The following is a 20524-nucleotide window of genomic DNA, read 5'->3' as shown; positions in this document are numbered from 1 at the left end:
TTTCTGACTGTACAATACTAATTGTTTACCTACTGACAAACATTTCAAGTTCAACTAAATGAAAAAACAATTTGTGGTAACCTGAATATGATTAAAAATAATTAACAACACTTTTTGTAATGATGTTAAAGTCAGCCCAACTTTTATTTTCAAACACAACAAAGTATAACAGCCAACATACTGGACACTGTTCTGCTGAACAACAAACAATTATATTGCCATCACTGTTATAATCTTACAATGAAACAAAGTCTCAGATGTAATTATTCTGAAAATAAGTTTAGGCATACCACAAGTTTGTTTTGTACTTACATTACTTATATAATCAAAATAAAATATTTATTGTTCTGTCACAAGTGCAGTCTCTGATTTAAACAACACATTTGTTTTTCGTTCCAACACATGAGCTGGAATGTTGTAATATTTTAAGGATGACTTAAATGACTATCATGGATCGAGGTGATCCAAATGTAGGTGCAGAAGAAAGTCTTTAACTTCCCTTAAGTACAGTGGCAGTGGATGTGGGTTGGAGATGCAATGAGCTTGAACCTGCAGGCAACCATCTTCACTGACCACACCATCTGTGACGGAGGACTCATCTCTCCTGTTGTCCTGCAAGCAAACAATCATATTTTTTGGAACATGAACTTAATTGCTTTCTTAAAACATTTTTTCTGCATTTGGTATAAACAGACTCCAATTTAGACAATCTCAGGCTCCCTCCCCACCAGAGAGGTGACATTCAATGTCCCAATTGTCAGTCTGGATAGCCCTGACCACCACCCAACACACAATAATGTCATGAAAGCATCATTTTAAAAAGGGCTATGCAAACATGGCCAATAACTTTCATTCTAATGATGTGCAAAATAATTTGGGCACAAAATAAATTTTGTTGTTAGAAAACTTGCAGACTTCACTATTTACAGTGTAGACCCTCTAAACTAAGTTTGGGGGATGTGATCTTTCAAGAAATGCAAACCAAACTGTTGTTGTTTGTTTACTTACACAGCATGTCTTGTAGAATTAACTGGAGTCACCAGCAACAGCATAGTGCAGTCATATCTCAAGTCTAATAACAGAAGACAGGAAAAAATCAGTACAGAAACAACTTCCCCAAACCAAAGCACAAATAAAACAATAAGTAAAACAGGCTGATCTAAAGTATGATTAAAGTTCAGCCTGATTAATATAAATGTCACTGACAGTTGCTAATATATTGGAAAACCAAAATACTTACTGATGTCTTTCTGTCCAACAGCAGGAGTGCTGGTCCCGAGCCTCAAAGACAGTAAGAAGCAAGCAGAGGGAGAAAAAACAGAACATTTTCAGAAACTGATTTGATCCTTAATGGCTGTGCAATCATTGTAACATAGAGTTTGCTTATGTTGTTAAATAAAGGCTAGATTTGACATTAATAGATGTCACAGATGTTCAAAAGCTGCCACAAAGCATGAAAAAAATGGATGTCTCCAAAAACGTCTGAGCATTTTTGCTAATATGTGATGTCTTGATAAATCGAACAGATATTTGAACTTTACACAGCTATATTCTGGCCTGAAAATATATTAAAAGTTTATTTTGTGACCCAGAAAAAGTAATACGTTTTTTTAGCCGTGCTCCTCTGCCATTGCCTCGCTTACAAGTAAGCGCAGGCTCCAACAACCACAGCCGACAAATGCGATCCTCTTTTTCCCCAGACTACCCTTTCTGGGTCACAAAATAACCTTTTAAGATATTTTCAGGTGAGAATGTAGCTGTGTAATGCTCAAATATCTACTTAATTTATCAAAATATCACATATTTGCAAAAGTGCTTCCACGTTTTCAGAGAGCTCTGTTATCCACCAGCGGGATAGCTGACCGGGAGGTCAAGGCTTGATAGAGTCTGCGAGCACAGCTAACTCCTGGCTTATTGTTTTCAACCCCCTGCGGTCTTTTGCTACTCAGGTTAAACATGATATATAATTAGTTAGTTAGTTAGTTATGGCTATGGATTGAAAATACCCCCACACCACACCCCTAACAGCTGCACCTCCCGAAGAATTTTGTCTGTGCTCTTATCTCACTTTTTTATTTCAAACAATCAACAGAAAATTTCACAGACATAGTTTTATGTAAGGTTTTTAAGGCTGTTAATTTTTAAGTAACATGAACCCAGGCTAACACTAACTAGCTAGCAAGATTATAAACCTGGTGCTAAACTAAGAGCAGCCACAAAATCAGTTTAAATAAGAGTAAACATTTACTCACCAAGTCAGTGTATCAGGTAAAGATTCACAGCAATGACAACAATAATCTCTTGAGCTGAGCTTCTCCAGGTTTGCTCAACATATTCCATAACAAATGCTGGCATGCGGACTTGATCCCAGAGGGAGGGAGGACAGTAGTCATGTGGCATTTTCAAAACACATCTTTCATCCTTCCACACCGAGAAGCAAAACTTCCAGCTTATTTAGTTTTTCTAAGTTAAGACAACTCAAATAAATTGAGTTTATTAGCGTTTTTGCATAAAATGTACTTGTAACTTATTTAAATTGAGTTCTAATAACAAATTGATAAAAATTGAGTTCAGCCTATTGAATATTTTTAATTAAACACAATATTACATTTTACAGTGTACAGACATTTTTCTATACAGTCCCAAATTTCTGTACAAATTAATCTTGGTTTCATCTGCCCAAATAATTTTTTTCCAGAACTGTGTAGGCTGTTTTAGAATCTTTCTGGCAAAGTCTACTCTGGATTTCTTGTTCTTGACTGTAACCAGTGGCTTGCACCTTAAACTAAACTCTCTTTCTTTATGTTCATGAAGGCGTGTCTTGATTGACAATAATACACGTCCCTCCTCAGGAGCATTCTTGACTTAGCTAGATGTTGTGGAGGTGTTTCTCTTATCCATGAAAAGAATTCTGTAATCATGCACTTTAGTCCTTTTCAGAGTTTTTGATAACTCTCTGATATGTTTATTTGTAATCTTGAATCTCAAAGCTGAACAAAACAGTTTATGCAACACTTTGCAAAATCACTGCTCATCCATGACATAATAACAAGAAAAGGTGTGACTATCCAAAAACTTAAAGACCTAAGTGTATATGGCAGATCTCTAAAGATTAATAAAATAAAAATTACAACTTTTGGATTCAAGGGATAAATAATAACGAATCTATGTAATTACTATGGTAATGAGATGAGTGTGGCCAACTTCTATGGTAAATTAGCTGCCATTTGAAAGCTTCTGTCCTGAGCTCCCGCGTTTTCTTTGATCAGGGCCCTTTTGTTTCCACCATGTCACAGGAGTGCGCAAATTAGCGGACGCTCACGCATCCGCGGCCCCGACGAAAAATGGATCACGTGACGTTTTTGGTCGAATTACATTTTAAATATCACTGCGCGCTCCCTCGCCAAACGAAAGAGCCGGAGGAGCTGATAAACCGCTTCACCATTATCAGCCAGAGTCCACGTTACTCTTAAATACCGGAGGAAATAGCAGAATGTCTGAAGAAAAGCCAAAGGTCGGTGCCGCGCTCCTACAGAGACACATCTGGGTCATGTTCACCTTTAGGTGCTCATTATGCCCGCTGCAAGCAGCCGTTAGCATGTTCTGCTAAGCTAGTGCTGCTTAAAGGCTGCAGTTTTCTAGTTTGAGCGGGTAGACGGGGGAAACAAAGGTTGCTCAATTTGCGGATATTTTGGCTTTAAGCTCAGTTTGTGCCTACCCTGTTCTGTATCTTTCATATCCAGCCTCCTGCCTATCGGCATACCTTTCAGTTAAACTATGTTTGCTAATGTCGGTAACAGAGAGTGCTAGTGAAATGAATGGCTTGTTTTTTTTCCCACTTACTGTTTGCGCCATTGTGGCTTTCTGCGCCAGTTTGAACACGGACTAGCCTGCTATGCTAACGCTGGGAGAAGGCGAAAGGAAGTGTGTATGCGTGTGGGTTTTGGGTTTGAAACCTACCTCCCTCCGTTATCACGCTTTCTTGTAAACGTAGTTGGCCAACTTAGGTTGGCTGCTACTTTGAACTAATCGGGGCTTACTCCCGGATTCTTCTGTTGGTGACCTTTTTGCTTTTGTTGCAGGAAGGAGTGAAGACGGAGAACGACCACATTAACCTCAAGGTAGCTGGTCAGGATGGCTCGGTTGTACAGTTCAAAATTAAAAGGCACACTCCATTAAGCAAGCTAATGAAGGCATACTGCGAAAGACAGGTATGGGGCCGTTTGAGCTTTTTTGCTCATATTATTGCGTATTACTTTGTAAATGATTAACTAGATGCAGAATCTAAGAGAAAGTTCTTTTCTGTCTTTTCCAGGGATTGTCAATTCGGCAGATAAGGTTTAGGTTTGATGGACAACCAATTAATGAAACAGACACACCTGCACAGGTTGGTAAAATACTAAAGGCCCAGTTCATTATGGAGGTTTGAAGATGCAAAATAGCATTGCCCTTGTTTTCTTTAACTAGAAAGTCTTTTATGCCAGCACAACAAGTACAGTCCTCAGGCCAAGTTGTACATCTCAGCTTCTCCAGAAAATGCTCAATCACAACCTCAAAGTGAAGACTTACAGCTATAAATCATAAAGTTAATGTATTTGGTTGGATATTCGTAATGTCGTCATTAAAGTGATGCAAAATGGCATGTAACAGACAAATCAGAGTATCTACTTGTCCTCTTGTATTTTTATGAAAACATATTCAGGGTTGAGTATCAGTTTTATACGTTTATATAGTGTGAAGCATAAGACCACTTTGTTTCTGCTCTGTGTTTAGCTACTTTATAGTTGCAACACTGTGAAATAGTACAGGGCTTAACAAATATTTTGAATACAAAGTAAACCAAAGCCAAATTCTTTGTTTGTTGCTCAAACGTGGCCAAATAAAGATAAAGATGTAAAACCTTCTTAATCAGTAATATTTAGAATGCAAAAAAATTAGGAAATAGTAAATCCACTAAAATGTGGATTTAGTTTATTTGACTGATAAATTAAAATATAATTTTTAGTTTTAAGCAACTTTTTTGACATTTAAAAGAAAGAGAAAAGGAAGGCGCTACTCTGGGTTCTCTTCCAAGTTAGGCATGCCTTGCAAAGAGAGGACTTAACCACCTCGACTGGCTCCTTTTGTAGGAGGAGTGGTTCTACTCCAGAGATCCTTTCAGATTTCTGTGTTCCTTGCCTTATCTTTAAAGCGTGATTTAGACTTCTGTAGGAAATCTACATCGTTACTTATGACGTAACTGAAAACCCCTATTAACCCTATGCTGTAACCTTCCAAGCCATTCAGTTGCTTCGAGGTGCATCAACCATACATGTAGTTACATTTGTCAGGAGGTTCGCATCAAGCTACTTGGGAAGTTACTGGTAGGATCTAAAGGTGCCGGTTACGACATAGATTTCCCCTAGAAGTCTAGATCACCATCACGCAGTCAGTTTTCCTGCTGTTAAGTGCAGGAACCCGGTGCAGTATTCTCCTGAATGATATATCTGAGCTTCTGTACTGGAATATCATCAAAATGACTGTAAAATCCTAAATGACTGTACACACGTCTTTAGCTTAGCTGTGGCACAACGTGCCAGTTTGCAAAACTGCTTGAGGCAGCTTGTCTTCCCTAACCCAGAGCGAGCATTTTTAACAGATTTTAAAATTTGTTTTAAATTGGCGATGCTGTAAGTTCTAAATTCTCTTTCCTGAAAAACTTCCAGCCTTCTGTTAATAATTGTGGTTGACTAAAGCTCATACTTTCTCACAAACCATTTGCTTTTTTCCACTGGACTGACAAAAAGCAGAATGGAAGTCCAAAACGCTCAGGGCAGATTTGAGAAAGGAAAACCTATATTTGTGTATGTGACAAATTCCTGAACAGCTGCACATTACAAGACCATCGGTTCAAATGGTCAACAAGTTGGCCAAAGTCTGAAAAGACTAAAGAGGTTGGCTGAATGGAAGCTGGTTTGGATGGTGTGAATCCATCAAGGCATAGACCCATCATAAACTGGAAGCTGCTGGACCATTGGAGACACTCATGAGTTTGTATTGCTGTAGATTGAGGCCGCCATCCAAAAAGGACATGCAAAGCTAAACAAAAGCTTTTTGCTGACCACATGCACAATTGTTTTCCAGGTGAATGTTAATCAGATTAGACAAAACTGTTTCTGAGCAGAATTACCTGAAGTATGTCTGGAGGAGACATCCTTCAGACATAAACAAAGGAACTATTACTAGCTGTTCCACATGCAGCTTGTAGCATGTTGATCTGGAACTGTTTAGCTACCAGTGGAGCTGGTACATTGAACAGACCTGGATGTTGTATCTACCTCAGGATTGTTCAGTAGAAATCATTTCAAAGTGCAACGACCTCAAACCAATCAAAAAAAAAGTGGAATTATGGTAAAAGTCCAGTGTCTGTAGTGACCTTTTTTCGGGGAAACATTGTCCAATATTAATTGTGCTTTACACATACAGGGTACAAAATATGTGTAAATTTTGTTTATTTCAGAAAGCTCTTTTTGTGCACCAAATTGTCAGTTGTTATTTTAACTCTAATAATATATATCACACCTCAGGGAAAAGACAAACAAACAAAACAGTCCTAACATGGTAATATAAAAGTGGTAATTTAGGCAGAGAAACCTGCCTACATGATATTATTAGCATTACTGAAAACTTCCTGTCAAGACATGGTCTGAGAGACTAATGTTCACGTGTCTTTGTTGCAGCTGGAGATGGAGGATGAAGACACTATTGATGTATTTCAGCAACAGACGGGAGGAGTCTGTTAAGTGGAAAGAGTCAACAATCTTTTGTTTTGTCTTTCTCCTTTTCAATTCAGTTTTCTTTTTCTATTAGGTTTTTTCGATTGTGCTTCCCGAAATGAAAGACTTCACACAACAAAAAATAAAAATCATAATAATGATCATTTGGGGCCAAATACCGACTTTGAGATTAGGTAACTTAATGTTTTATTCACCAAAACCGATTTGAAATTCATAAGGACAGAGTACATCTCATATTATGGCTTGTAATGACGGGACCATTGTGGGGTTTTTGTGATGTTCAGCTGTCTGAGTAAGCTAAATGACATGCTTTCTTTTCTGTTTCTTGATATTTGTTTAATTTTTTTCCAGGTAATGGTAAGAATTCATATTCAGGATGGACTTGACTATTTAAATATTAATGTACTTATGAGGAATGCTGCTGGGATAGTCAGTAGTGATCTGTTCATAGATGGGAGATTTTGTGACATTATTCTCATGTAGATTTTAGTCGCGTTTTTAAAAGAACATTTAGAAATAATCTGTCCATGCAAAGTTTATCTTCAACAGGAGAAATACTTGTGCTTGGAAAGCGTCATTATGGATGGTTTACCTCAATACTGTTACCTTCAAAGTGGATTTATCTGACTGGTAGTACAGTAGTAAGGTTCTTGGACCAAAAATGCTAAATGAAAAGGTTTCTTTTTATAAAAGGGTTTGACTAATATAAAAATGTAGATGTAAAAGTTATTGTAACTCAGTGGTTGGTGGTATTGCACAGCAGAAAACCGGTTGTTTTCATGTGTAAAGTTGATTTTATGCCTGTCCAGGACTTTAAAAGGGGAAAAACTCCTCACCTTTTATCAGAGACATTTTATCTCATCCAAGAATAAGTATTTCACTCATTGTATACATACATACATGACATGTTGCCAATTTGAATACGTTTGTAAAAAGTCTATCCAAACATTAATGTTGTTTTATGCTTGTGTGTTGATGGAACCTTTTTTGTTTTTGTTCATTTTCACCTGCGTTTCAAATTTAAACATTTTAGATTTGCATGGTGGTGTTGGCAAATGTTTTTTCTTTAATTTTTTTTTGTCCTTCTACTGAATACAATAAATATAGTTTGATACTCAGCTGTCTGAACCCTGTTGGCTTTCATTTGTGTCAGAGTACTGTAAAGCCTTTAGTTGCCAGTGCAGAGCGGGTGTAAAATATTTACATCTTTGGCATAAACGGGAACTCATTTAAAAAAGCGGGCAAAGAAACGTGCCTGATTTTCTAATTACAATGTTTTGTTGTTGTTTGTTTGTGTTGTTTTGGTTTTTTTATCTGTTCTTCCTCGTCAAGCTACATGTGAAAATAAGTATCCTGGACACTGGTTATGATGGGAAGTAAATGTTGCGTTAGGTCATCGTAGTCTAAGGAGCTTGGAAACACTTCACAAGTCCAGGCATTATTTTTTTTTTTGCCCTCCAAGCCCAGATGTCAAAGAAATCTGCCAGCATGATTCTTTGGGCTTAAATTCTAAGAAATAAATCTGCAAATTTACAGAAACTTCTGGTAGCTCATTACCCACTCTCTGCTATAATACGATTTTACCATTTAAAAAAAAAATACTACTTAAAAAAAATAAATCTTTTAATGTTTTTGGGGGTTTTTTCTCATATAATTTTCTATTGTAGATGGGGGGGGTGGGATAGAAATTATTTACTTTGGTGTTGTATGCATGTCAGTAGGAAAAGCTGTAAAACTTAAATATAGTTAAGTCCCAAAATTATGCCCTCCTTAAGTGGCCACTTTTTTTGAAAGGTGTCCTGTGGTCCAAGTTAGAGTTTGGCAGGCTAGTTCTGGCCTCTGGCCCATATGTTTGGTACCCCTGACCATTAGACCATGATCAGGTTATTTAGTCTTCCTTTAAAGGGTTGTGGACATTTAGCTTTGTCTTAATCTGCTCCAGAGTAGGAAGCAATATACACTAGATGGCACCATTATCCTTACGATCTGTTGGTACTTGATTCAATCACTGCACCCTCCAGCGCCATAAGTTAAAGTACAAAGACACATTTGTTTTATCTGCTTGAGCCTTATGAAGGCTAGAACTTCATGAGTCTCCTTTTAAGAAAGCTTGATTTCACAGATGTTACTAAAATGAGCAGCCAAGTGAACTCCCTGTGAGATTCCTCACACACTGGCGTGATTGTGCTGCTTTTATTTTTGGCACCTCTTTTGCATTTTATATTTCCTCATGGACATATCTGAGGCCATCATACCACCCCCCAAGATTTTTCAGAAATGCAGCTGCAAGGTGCCGCCTCCACCCATACATGCAACATCCTGCTGGCATCTAATGCACAGTCTTTGGAAGAATATTCAGCAATTTGTGTTAGGTAGAAAACTGAGGTGCTGTTTTGTGTTGATTAAATGAGTAAAAGAAAAATGATCAGTTGTTTATTTTAATTAAGCTTATGTTAATCACCTTTCTGCACATTCTATATCTACTAAAAATGAAACCATTATTTACTTTAAGGGGTAAGAATGAAACAGTCTTCCTCACTGTTTGTTTTTATTGCTGCTGTGTCACCGTCCGCTGTGTCAGGAACGCTTGTTATTTCAGTACACAACCTCATTTGTTTGACACTGCACTTAATCGACACACAGTGTTGTTGTCATTGTTTTAATGTTAAGTCATTGTTGAGCTCGTGTCATGTGCTGATCATTGTAAAGTAAGGGCTGTTTATTGTCTGAGATAATAGGTGGATTATCGAGTTAGCTGCACATTTAGATTTATGTGGAGAAAAAGAAACAATTTTCAGAGAACAAATGCAAGATTCAAAGTTAAATTATGTTGACATTATTATCATTGTTATTTATATTGCCATAAAAAAAAACATGAAGCCCCAAAAGTCTGTAAAAGCATACAAAGAAAATATCTCAAACAAAATTACACCACCAGTTTGAACCGTTGATACAAGGCAGGATGGCTCCATGTTTTCACAGTTTTACACCAGATTCTGGTTCTACCATCCAACCATTAAAAGTTGCAGCAGAAATCAAGACTTATCAGACCAGGCAATGTTTTTCCAATCTTCTGTTGTCCAGTTTTGGTAAGTCTATGCAAAATACAGCATCATTTTCCTCTTAGCTTACAAGAGTAGCACCCGGTGTGGTCTTCTGCTACTGGTTCTACGTATTGTGTGTACAGAGATGCTCTTCTGCGTACCTTGGTTGTAATATTAGCTCAAAGCAGTTCTCCTCTGACCTCAACATCAACAAGGCATTTTCACCCAAAGAACTGCCGCTCACTAGGCCGCCTGGCACTAATTCTGATGCTCAGTTTAAACTTCAGCAGATCACCTTGACCGTGTCAACATATCTAAATGCACTGAGCTGCCATATGACAAGCTATTTGTGTTATTGAGCAGTTGAATTGGTGTATGAAATAAATTTGTTGGTAAATTAGTATTTTCAGACATCAAAATGAGCATAAATGGCTTTTGAATACGCATACACAGTGCAGGGGGGAGGGGTTCTTACAGAGCAAATTAACAATACTCAACTTTAAACACGTAATGAGCGAATGAGGTCAGTCAGCTGTGTTTTGCATCCTTGGTGTTTGCAGCCAAGTAACCTCATATATGACACCCTCCCCTCCTCAGTCAAGCAGGCTGAATGAAAGCACTGTGCATCTGGAGAACCTCTGGATTTTCTCCAAAAGGTTGCATGTTGATGTCACCCAGTTGTGTGTAATGTGGTCTCCACCCTGACCGCATCAGATTTCATTTTAAGCCATGTTGAAGATCCTAATATGTTTTTTTTTTTTAAAAACAGACTGGATCTGATAGGAACTTTCCAGTGGATGTTGACTGCCCTTCACCACTGAATATGTACTTAGTATAATACAGATATATATGCATATATGTTTATTACACAAATGTTAAGGTGTCACAACTGAGCAGACTGCTACTACTGTCACTGAATGTTGATCATCACATTTTACACTGAATCCAATGTTCAAGAGGTTCAAGAGTTAGTTTTTTAAAATGTAAGTTCATTGGGGGGGAAATGTTTGAAATAGCTGATAAACCGTTTTGATCAAGCTTATAGTTTGGGTTGGATGTTATGATCCTGAACCACCCCTTAGTCACATTGAGGGACTTTGCCTGAAGCACTGGGCACTTCTCCATCCATCCATTATTAACTTTACTCGCATCTTTGTTTAGCTGTCATTTGTCCCGTTTTTTAGAGGTCTCTCTTTTCCACCAATCAGTCACCACATATCTGCCCCACCCGGAGCCTGATTCTGCTGGCGATCACTTCCTGTTATAAGTTATAAGTTTGCTGTTGCTATAGAAAAGTACGCACAATTAAAAACACCTGTCTGTGTTTGTTGCTTTGACCGCAGTGATTGGTTCGCACATTTTCAGCCAATAAATATTGTCTAATAAGATGACTGTTCTGAGGGAAAAGGTCATTGTGTGCCAATTTTTTTCCCTCGAATACAGTCATGGTCAAAATTTAGAAATAGGTGTAAATTAAAATAGCCTTATCTCATTGTGATTACTTGCCTGGAGTTACTGATTTATTACACTCATGTGCTGTTTTTGGAAAACATTGTTCAATATGATGACTGGTTAAGCTCAAAACTGATAATCACACATGTGTAGAAAACGCTTGACTAAGTCACTGTGACAGAGTTTGGCAGGATATTATTCTGTAACAAATTAACAAGTTTATCTACACAAAAAGTGAAAAACACACCGTGGGAAGGATGATTCACTTCACAGACCCCCTGCACTCGCTCTTCTTTTGCACGAGGGCGTCCCTTGAGTACTGGCCCCTGGCTCTAGACTCAAAGTACCACAATGCAACACCGAGCATCTCCTTAGCTACGGCTTTGGGAGCTACGCCCCAAGAAGAAGTGGGAGGCTCGCCCCCTGAAAGGACTCATTGTAAAAGAGGGATGAGAGTGTGCGCGCAGGCTGCGAGTGTGTCCAAGTGTGTGTGAGCGTGTGGACACCCCCCTCCTCCTTAACTAGCTGGTCAGCAGTGGAGGGATTAGGAAAGCCGGACCCGCTCACTCACTCACTCATTCACTCACTCAGTCACTACTAAGTAACAGATAGGGTTGCAGTAATCGTGAATCATGCTCGTCGTCATTACTACCGGCTGGGAGTGGAGCCGAAATTGTGCAAGATACGGATAACTGCATAGAAAAGGTCCGAGTGAGTAAGAGGAGTCACGTTTCCAGGTTTCTTCCCTTTGCCATGAAAATGTTTCATCAGGGACTCCTCTGCCGCCGCCGCCGCTGGCGCTCGGACCCGTCGCATTATGTTACTTCCCTCACATGTGCTTTATGTTGAAGAAGAAGAAGTGATCTGGATAAACCTGCGAGGATCCTGCCAGGGCGACTGAGCAAAGCGAAGAGCGTGCGGATATTTCCCCTTTTTATCGCCGTGCAAAGTTTTTTTGTTTTGTTTAGTTTTTTTCTCAAGTGGACTAAGAGGGGAAAAAGTTGGGGTTTCTGGTCAAAAGAGGAATCATGGGGAACGCAGGGAGCATGGACCACCACACTGATCTCAGGGGACACAACATGCCCCTGAAACTCCCCATGCCAGACGCAGGTGAACTGGAGGAGAGATTTGCAATCGTTTTGGTAAGAAAAAAGTCGTTTGCATCTGTCTTCTCTTTGTTCCCTCCATGCTCCGGTGCCCCGGGACGGGACAGCTGTGTGTGTAGGTTGGACCCTCTGTTTCTCGTCCTGCACGCCCCGATCCTCTCTTTGTTGCTCAGTTAAAAAAAAGTCATTCCAAACAGAAAAGTGTTTGTTTATTTGCACAACATCTGCATCTGTTCCTCATATATGACGTTTTTTGAGCTTCGCAAAACTTCTAAACTTTGTTGTGTGTTTTTTTTTTAACCGTAATCAAAGTAGCGATGAAGTTGTAGCAGGACTGGGAATTTATTGATACCTTCTTTCTTTTTGATTCAACAAGTATCTGAGTCAGCTTTTACACTTTTTACCACATAGTCCTGAAATAGATCAGACACTACGTTTTGGCCCTATAAATAAATAAATTAAAAAAGATAAAATGTTAATATTGTAGCACTTCCACAAGTATATGCATGAGACACCTACAGTGGTAAGTTATTGAGTTTATTGCCATTTTCCCCAAACTTTATGAGTCCAGACACAAGCTCCCCATTAAAGCTTTAAGTGCCCGGCATGTCAGGTCCTTTGAAACATCTGTCACATCATAGGCAGGCAGTGGATCTGTCAACAGATACCTTACCTGGGCACCAACATAAAGAGTCCTCCATGCATGAACAGTTCTAAACAGTTGATCAAGATACTGACCGTGTTGCAGGGATTCAAAGAAGGTTTGTATATAATAGGTTTTGATTGGCCAGATGTGTGGAAAAACTGGACAATTTTATTTATTTAAGCCATCACAGAGTAACACATGACTTTCTGCTCTCCAGCTTTGTGCCCCAGTCAGTGAATCAAAACCTGCACAGAGGAACAGTGAGGTGAAATTTGAGAGCCGGCAAAATGTGGGTCAAACGTGATTGTCGCCTGGCCTCGCGCCCTCATACACATTAACTGCTTTAAGAGAAGGAATTTGACTTGAGCAAGCCGGTTCTTATCACTGCATCGTCGTGCACTCGTCCGGAGACGAGGAGAAGGTTTTTCATTTCGAGCTTGTCTTTTATTTTTTTCAACTTGCTACAGAGCATTTTTGTTATGTTAGTGGTGGCGGGGCAGATCATTTAGCCTGTAAGCACATCACAAAAAAGCAGTTTAGGTGGAAGTCAATTCGCTGTGTTGTGTTGGGGTGTGATTGCTACTTGTCAGACACTGGTGAATCCCCTGGAGGCAGCACGGAGAGAGAGGTTTGACGTCACACTGCTGAGGGATTTAGGCCCTTTTCTTAATCACATCTGCTACTAGAACCACCTACTTCCTACATTTTACAAGCATTAGGAATTCCCCTCTCAAATGAGAAATAGCAAAACAGTTGTGATCTAGAAAATTTAGTTTGTTGATTATAAAACTCATCATCATTATGCTTTCCAGGATACAAACCCCGCCCTAATCAAACTGTTTAAGTCTAAAATTTCTTAAGATGGCTATCTGAAACGCCCGTCCTCATACCATTTCAGGAACTCCCCCGCTGACTCCCCTCCTCTTCTTTGCTGCCAGCATGATGCCTCAGCTCTCGGTGGGATGGAAGCCCTCCAGCATTAAAAGAACTTAGTGCTATAATCACAGCATTTAGTGTTAGTTACTGCCGTTTAAACCCTAATGTGTCTCAGCTGTGGCTCATGGCAGTTGGCACTATCAAGTGGCACTACGTGACTCTGATCACCTCACTTCAGTTTGAGTGGCAAACAATTAGGATGATTCCCCTCGCTCTGCTTTGTGTCCTGACATAACAGAGGCCTTCAGAGCTGATCAAGATTTAAGTGGGCCATTTAGCCCCTTGTTAGTCACCCATAAAGTTTTATCAATCTGATTGGCTGGTTTCCTCTTATCAGTTATGTAAACTATAACTAAATGACTGCTTTTGGACATGATGATATATATAGTAGTCTTCTTGTTGCATATTGACACCAGATTGGTCAAATAATAGCTGCAGGACTGTTTACTTGCCACTTTTAATAGATTTGATCAACAGGCAAGCTTTGGATCACAGCAGGGAACCATTTGGATTAAAGGCTTGCACAGTATGTAACCACATTCAAGTGGTCCACAGCTTTGTATTTGTTTTTTTCTTTTTAATCAAGGACATATAGTTCTTTGCAATAGTCTTGAGTTGCCCCTCATTTCTTGATATTTTGTTAGGAAAATGGGAAATAGATACAGTGATTTATTAAAACGTGCAAACATGAAAGATTAAAAACAAAACATATAAGGCAAAAACCAAGTTTGTACTATTCTAATGAGGTTGACCATCACTAGTTGTAATTTCTTTATGTATTAGTCTTCAGGATTAGTTCTCCAAGCTTCTTGAAGGACATTCAAAGCTCTTCTTTGGATGCTGGTTGCCTTTTGACATTGTCTCTGTCACTGCTTCAATAATGCTGAGGTGTTGGCTCTGAGGAGGTCAATCCATGACTGATACTGCTCCATCATTTATTTTTTTCTATCCATTGTTCTGAGCTCCTCTGTACACATGATGATACTTTGATCCAAAGATTACAAATTTTGATTCACCACTAAATAAGACCTGTTGCCACCGATTCTTAGTCCAGTTCTAGTGTAATTTTTCATAACTCAGCCTTTACTCTGTTTTTTCTTCCTTTTGAGTATCTGCGTGAAAACCACCCTTTCATCCACCCTCCAAACTGTGTTATCTTTGACATTTTTTATGAATTCAATTAAAGAAATGAGGACATATGCTTTTGCAACAGACCGAGTGAAATAGCAGTTAATGTCCAGAGAATAACTTTCAGCAAGCCTGGAGAACTGTTGCTCAAGAGCACTTAAAAATTACATGAAAGTCTAGCTCCTTGGAAGCAAAATATAAAGAGAAATGAAGGGTGACAAGAGTTTTGCACAGAACTACACTCTATTAAAATTTGCACGGTGTGTGATGTGAAAAGCTTTTCAAATATGAACTCGTGACTCAAATCATCTGAGCAGACTGCATCTGTGTGTAACCACACATGTAAAATAAACCTTGTTTCTACAGTAAAGATTTTATGTAATTGCACAAGTAAAGTTGACTTGTGTTGTACAGGAACTGGTGTCACTGTGTTCTGTTAAACTACCCACTGAATGCTAGAAGATCCAGGAAGTCCAGGATCTTGGCACAGTCCACAAGATGAGTTAATGTGTCAATGCCATTAAATGGTCCTTCACTGGAGATTGTTTTAGCAAAAATGTTTCCAAGGTCAAGAATAAACTGTTAAGATCAATGCAAAATTCAGTGTTGTTAAAGTTTATCACCATATTTTGTCTGTAGTGTGTTGTGTACATGTGCCAATCTAAATTATACTTAGAAGTCCCCACTTCTTGGCTGTTGTAATATCTTGTTGTTTTTTTGTACTTATCGCATTTATCTCATTAAAATAGTTCAAAGTTTGTATTTAAGACCCAAAGAAATAATAGAAACTCTAACCTTTGCCTGTGCTCAGTGAGCTAACCCTAACTTATAATGGTGTAGTTTTAACTGGCTTCAGCTCCTTCAAAGCTGTAGTAAGTTAAATTTCAACCCACCTTCCTTAGATATGGTTGTTTGCTCTCACTGTGTGTGATTGTCATACAAGTGGCTTACTTCTGGTGGAGTCTGCAGTTTCTAACAAATGAAAAGCTCCCAGTGAAGTGGCTCATTAGGCCAAGAACTGATCTCTGAAACAGACTTGAGCTAATAGTAATCTGAGGCCTCTGCTGTGATAGGACTGCCTGATTCACATGCAGCCTTGGCCTTCAGTCAGGAGGAGATTAAACCCAAATAATCTTTGTTTAGACGGCGCAGATTGTCATAGAGACATAAATAGGAATTTGTTTGTATGCCAAGGCTCTCTGCTTTCTACGACTTCTCATTGTTGCTGGTTCTTTTACAGCATCTTTGCTCACTTGTTGTCGTAGTATTGGTAACATAAGTCAACCACAGATGAGTTCCACATGATTATGAGTGAGCCCTCTTGATGTCTAATCTACACGGCACAGTTCTGTCATGTCAGTGTGCTGCTGATCAGTTAACCATACACTTGCCAGATCCAGACAAAATTTCTGAACAGCATTTTTAACATGTTTCTTGGCTTATAAGTGCACAATAGCTGAAAGCACGTGAAATGATTACAGTCAGTCTTTGAGAGTCACATGTACACTATTAGTCAGTCTATATGCTTCACACTGAACCAAAGGAAAATGACTCTGTGTAACAGGAATGCAGCCAAGGCCTCATGTCTGCTCTTCTGCCTCAGCTAACCACAGAGTTAACAATCAAATTAGATTGCACCCACATCCAGGAGACCGTCGAGTTGAATCTCTGAGTATCGTGCCTGCTGTCATGGAGACAGAGAAGTTCAGAGTCATTACTTGTTTAAATGCCATATGGGGGGGACTAGCTTGGATGCTGTTGTTGCTCTTCTCAGTAGTCTGCCCAGATTACGTCTAAGCTGCTTTGTTTAAAGGCTGCGACGCACCACAATCTGCTGTTATTTCTGCTGTGAGGTACCGCATCTGAAATCTACTCCAGCAGATTAATCACAAGAGTAGCCCTCATGTTTAAATGAAGTCTAATCTGTCACATCGGCAGGTCCAGAGTGGGTTTTTACCTGGAAAACGCTTTCTGGTACTTCCCAGGGTAAGGTGTATCCAAAGTGCATTGGTGGTAATATGCAAATTGTGGCTTTTTGTTAGAATGTCATTCAAATGTGCGAAGACACTGAGCCCTGCATCTCTCACAGTGCTACATGAAACCCAGGAAGTGACTAAGCTAAACCTCTTAGGTTTTTCCACGTTGACTCTTCTTCATTAATAAAATAGAACAGTGGGTTTTGTCTGTGGTGCAGAGGATGAACAGTGGCTGAATCCCGTGCGTCAGGACCACCAGACAGAGCTGCTCTTTATTCTGTGTGAAGCCCAAGACGGAGCCTGGCACTGGACCCAGAGCCGGCAGGCCACGAGAGGCCTCCACACATACCCGTTTCTATGTGTGTGTGTGTTTGTATCAGTTTCTGCTGTGCTGGATCCCCAGGATACTCACCCACCAATTAGCCAGAACAGCACTGAGGATGTTATGCTCAGGGAGCAATGAAATCCTGCAACCAACGCTCTGGCCTGTGAAATCTCAGAGGGATGTGAGGTACTGCGGTGTGAAGCGATAATGTGCTGCTCAAGATCCCAAAGCATAGCCTGGAGGCATCTTGCCTGGCTGGCAGAGGCTCAGCTGATTATGTGAGAAAAAGTCTCTCAGCTGTGTGCAGTCACCACCCAGTTGAAACTACCGAGGGTCCAATCAGTATTGTTGCTCTAACTTCAGTTTTGACATGTGCACATTCGGTGGTTCGGTTTTCTGCTCCACTATGTGGGTGGCACATGAAGCCAAAGGAAATCGTTGACTCTAGAATAACCTTTAAACCTGTCAGCTGGACTTTGTTTTGATTGTACAGTTCTTTGCTTTTGTTTACCTGCTGAATGAAGTTTCAGTTGCGTGGTTGTGGACTAATAAAACAGCCGGACACTTTGTTTGGCATCAATGAAATGTTGAATGCCAGCTAGCAACTGTGTTAAGAGGAAAAGAAAATGTCCCTGGGAGTTTTGACATCAGCCTGGAGTCATTGTTTAGACTTGGCCATCCATAGTTATATTTGCTGTAATTCTTCCTGCAGGTGTATCATGATGGAGTCTTAAAAAGACCAGTCTGATCCTTTCATGTGGGTAACAGTCCATTGCCAGGACCTGTCCAAAATTCACACAAAAGAGCAACAGAGTTGCAGCTCTTTTGAGAAGTGCATTATGGTCAGGATCTGTCCAGGCTCCAAGGTGGCAGCTGCACTAGAAAGACATTCTGCTTGGTCTGTCAAAGTTCTGCACAAGAGTGGGCGTTTTGTTGTGACCTGTTAAGAATTAGTTAATGTTAATGATGTTGAGTTTTATCTAAAACTTCCAGCAAATTCATCAGTTATTAGAGTCATTATGACAAGGATACACTTTATCCTCTGGGATTGACACTTGTCAATCCTTATTCATGGGCCTTGAGCTTAATTTTTGTCCTCAGCTGTGATGTGATGTAACACTTTGTCTCAAAAGTTAACTTTAACATTCTTTTTCAGGCTTTTATTTTAGTACTTTTTTAAATTCTGTGTGAGACATAAGCTGCTTTTGAAATGGCCACATTCAAAAAGGCAGGTTCTGTCGGGTAGCAACTTGCCAGAATTGCCAGCACCTCCCATTCTGCTCCGCAGAATGGGAGGTGCTGTTGAATTTGAATGGACTCCATTAGACCTGAAGACAATGTGGCAGTCTGCTGTTTCAGGTTTTATTGGACAGGAGATTTGCCTTTTACTCTAGACTTTTTACAAGTAGCCACAGAGGAGCACCAGCCTATCCGGGGTTAGGATTTGGATTCAGTACCGACTCAAGCGATTCCAGTAAATCTCAAAAGCAGAGATAGGAAATTGGCAAAACATCAGTTTTGTTTCTTTCCTACAGTAGAGGCTTCAGATTGCTGTTTCGTTAAAAAAAACACATTACCAACAAATGGTAAATAATTTTTATTTTATACACCTATAAAATAAATCTATAATATATAATAATAGATTGAATCCTTCAAATTCAGGTGAGCAGGCAATTTTCCTCTCCTATGAAAATCTTGTATTTAGATGCTCACCATGGGACAGTTGAACAGGTTTATCAATAACACATAATACCTTTGATCACTGACGCTGATGTTCAAATGTTTCAGCTTTGAACAGTTTGATCCACACTGTCTGTAGTCAAGTCTGTAGGCACTTGCAGCCCTTTTTTTATACCATAAAAGCAGCTGTGTGCTCAGTAATCATGTGGTTTCAAGCTCCCATTTAGCCTTTCTTCACTGGATGATGCAAAAGTGTACTTTTGTGGCGGGCACCTGCTGTTCAGAGTGCCTCTATCGTCTCGTTAGAAAAAGTGAGTGTACGGCTCTTCGGCGTTTGAGGGATGCCGATTCACACGGGGTGGGATTGGAGGGTCAAAATTTACAGGTGTGTTTTGGGGGTTTTTTTTGTGGGGGAGGTAATCATGATTCTGTCAGAAATGTTTGCACACCTTCCAGAAATGTCACAGAGCAGGAAACCAATGTTTTAGCTGCGGTGCCACCTAAGGCGTTGAAACTGCAAACTAGGGGACAGTAATTCTTTCGAAGCAACGGTAAAGCTTCCTGGTTTTCCAGTGAAAATAAAGCGAAAGCACTCAGCTCTCAGGTTACGTCATGCCTGCCATCAGTGTGTGTGGGTGACATCATGGAAGCCATTTCAAAGGCTTTTTATTTTATCACTTTTTCTTGTGAAGTTTGTATGTAATCAGTTTCATTATTGCATTTAACCTTTGAATTCCACTCTTGTGACTAATGAATAAGTGTGTATAACAGGATAAAAAAACAACCCCCACCCACCCGAATGCACACATAAAACAGGATGCTGAATACTTTTACTTTATTACAGATCTAAATGCGACACAGTGACACAAATGTGGCCATCATTGTCACAGCTTACAGTTAGGCACTAAGCTGGTTGTATTTGTCAGGCTTGTGTTAATAAAGGACAAATTAAATGCTATTATTGAGCACTGGTATTAAATCATCCGGCTTCTTTTTCATTTCATTGAAGATTTCCTGCCACAGGAGGAAGATTTAAAAGGTTCTTTTAAATGTTATAATCCATGTAAACTAATTTTTCTCATCATTTTTAACTCAGCTGTGCCATTTTTTTATTAACTGTTTTGAACAAACAACATTTTGGGTTCATATTCGCTCTGGAACATGGACTCCACCTCAGTCCAGACACTTTCGCAACCTCACAACATCTGGTCTGGCCAGAGCGCCTCTGTGTTCATGTATCACTTGTTTTATTTGGACAGCTTCCTGCTGCTCCACACCACCTCCATGATGTTTCCGGAATTTGGATAGCATCCAGTACTCAAACCACAGTTTTTTTTCCCTTTCTTTTTAATCCACAACTTAAACATATTTTTGCAATATTTTGTGTATTTTACACACAAAGTGTTATAGATTTTTTTTTTCTGTGTCATGCTTTAAAATTGAACAAAGCTGTTG

General features: G+C 39.5%; 2 protein-coding genes and 1 long non-coding RNA gene across 20 annotated transcripts in view; 2 read left to right on the top strand and 1 right to left on the bottom strand.

Moving 5' to 3' along the window:
• Positions 1 to 421: 421 nt before the first annotated feature.
• On the bottom strand, positions 422 to 3340 carry LOC146500781 (uncharacterized). 2 transcript variants are annotated; one of them, XR_014869735.1, is made up of 4 exons: positions 2253 to 3340; positions 1241 to 1281; positions 1009 to 1072; positions 422 to 612 (listed from the first exon to the last, which is right to left on the bottom strand). It is a non-coding gene; the product is annotated as an uncharacterized LOC146500781 (long non-coding RNA). The 2 variants fall into 2 exon arrangements; XR_014869734.1 differs by lacking the exon at positions 2253 to 3340 and having other exon boundaries at positions 428 to 612; positions 1241 to 2155.
• Positions 3341 to 3369: 29 nt separating this feature from the next.
• Positions 3370 to 7452, top strand: sumo3b (small ubiquitin like modifier 3b). 2 transcript variants are annotated; one of them, XM_085134838.1, is made up of 4 exons: positions 3370 to 3514; positions 4083 to 4211; positions 4316 to 4387; positions 4468 to 6713. In XM_085134838.1, the coding sequence occupies exons 1-4, from the start codon at positions 3494 to 3496 to the stop codon at positions 4582 to 4584; spliced, it is 339 nt and encodes a 112-aa protein (XP_084990964.1). In that variant the 5' UTR covers positions 3370 to 3493; the 3' UTR covers positions 4585 to 6713. The 2 variants fall into 2 exon arrangements, with proteins under 2 accessions (XP_084990964.1, XP_084990965.1); XM_085134839.1 differs by lacking the exon at positions 4468 to 6713 and adding an exon at positions 6720 to 7452 and having other exon boundaries at positions 3374 to 3514.
• Positions 7453 to 11689: 4237 nt separating this feature from the next.
• Positions 11690 to 20524, top strand: part of fmnl2a (formin-like 2a) — a 53931-nt gene continuing 45096 nt past the window's right edge. For 10 of the 16 annotated variants that reach the window (XM_085134823.1, XM_085134821.1, XM_085134828.1 and 7 more), the window contains exon 1: positions 11692 to 12414. In XM_085134823.1, the coding sequence (XP_084990949.1) occupies positions 12301 to 12414 (114 nt within the window). In that variant the 5' untranslated portion in view covers positions 11692 to 12300. Of the gene's footprint in view, positions 12415 to 20524 lie in introns of all 16 variants that reach the window. The other 6 variants (XM_085134832.1, XM_085134833.1, XM_085134834.1 and 3 more) reach the window with 3 other exon arrangements.

Source organism: Neolamprologus multifasciatus, chromosome 16, assembly GCF_963576455.1.
Source record: "Neolamprologus multifasciatus chromosome 16, fNeoMul1.2, whole genome shotgun sequence".
Classification (NCBI taxonomy): Eukaryota; Metazoa; Chordata; class Actinopteri; order Cichliformes; family Cichlidae; genus Neolamprologus; species Neolamprologus multifasciatus.
This window is presented reverse-complemented; position numbering and strand designations above follow the sequence as displayed.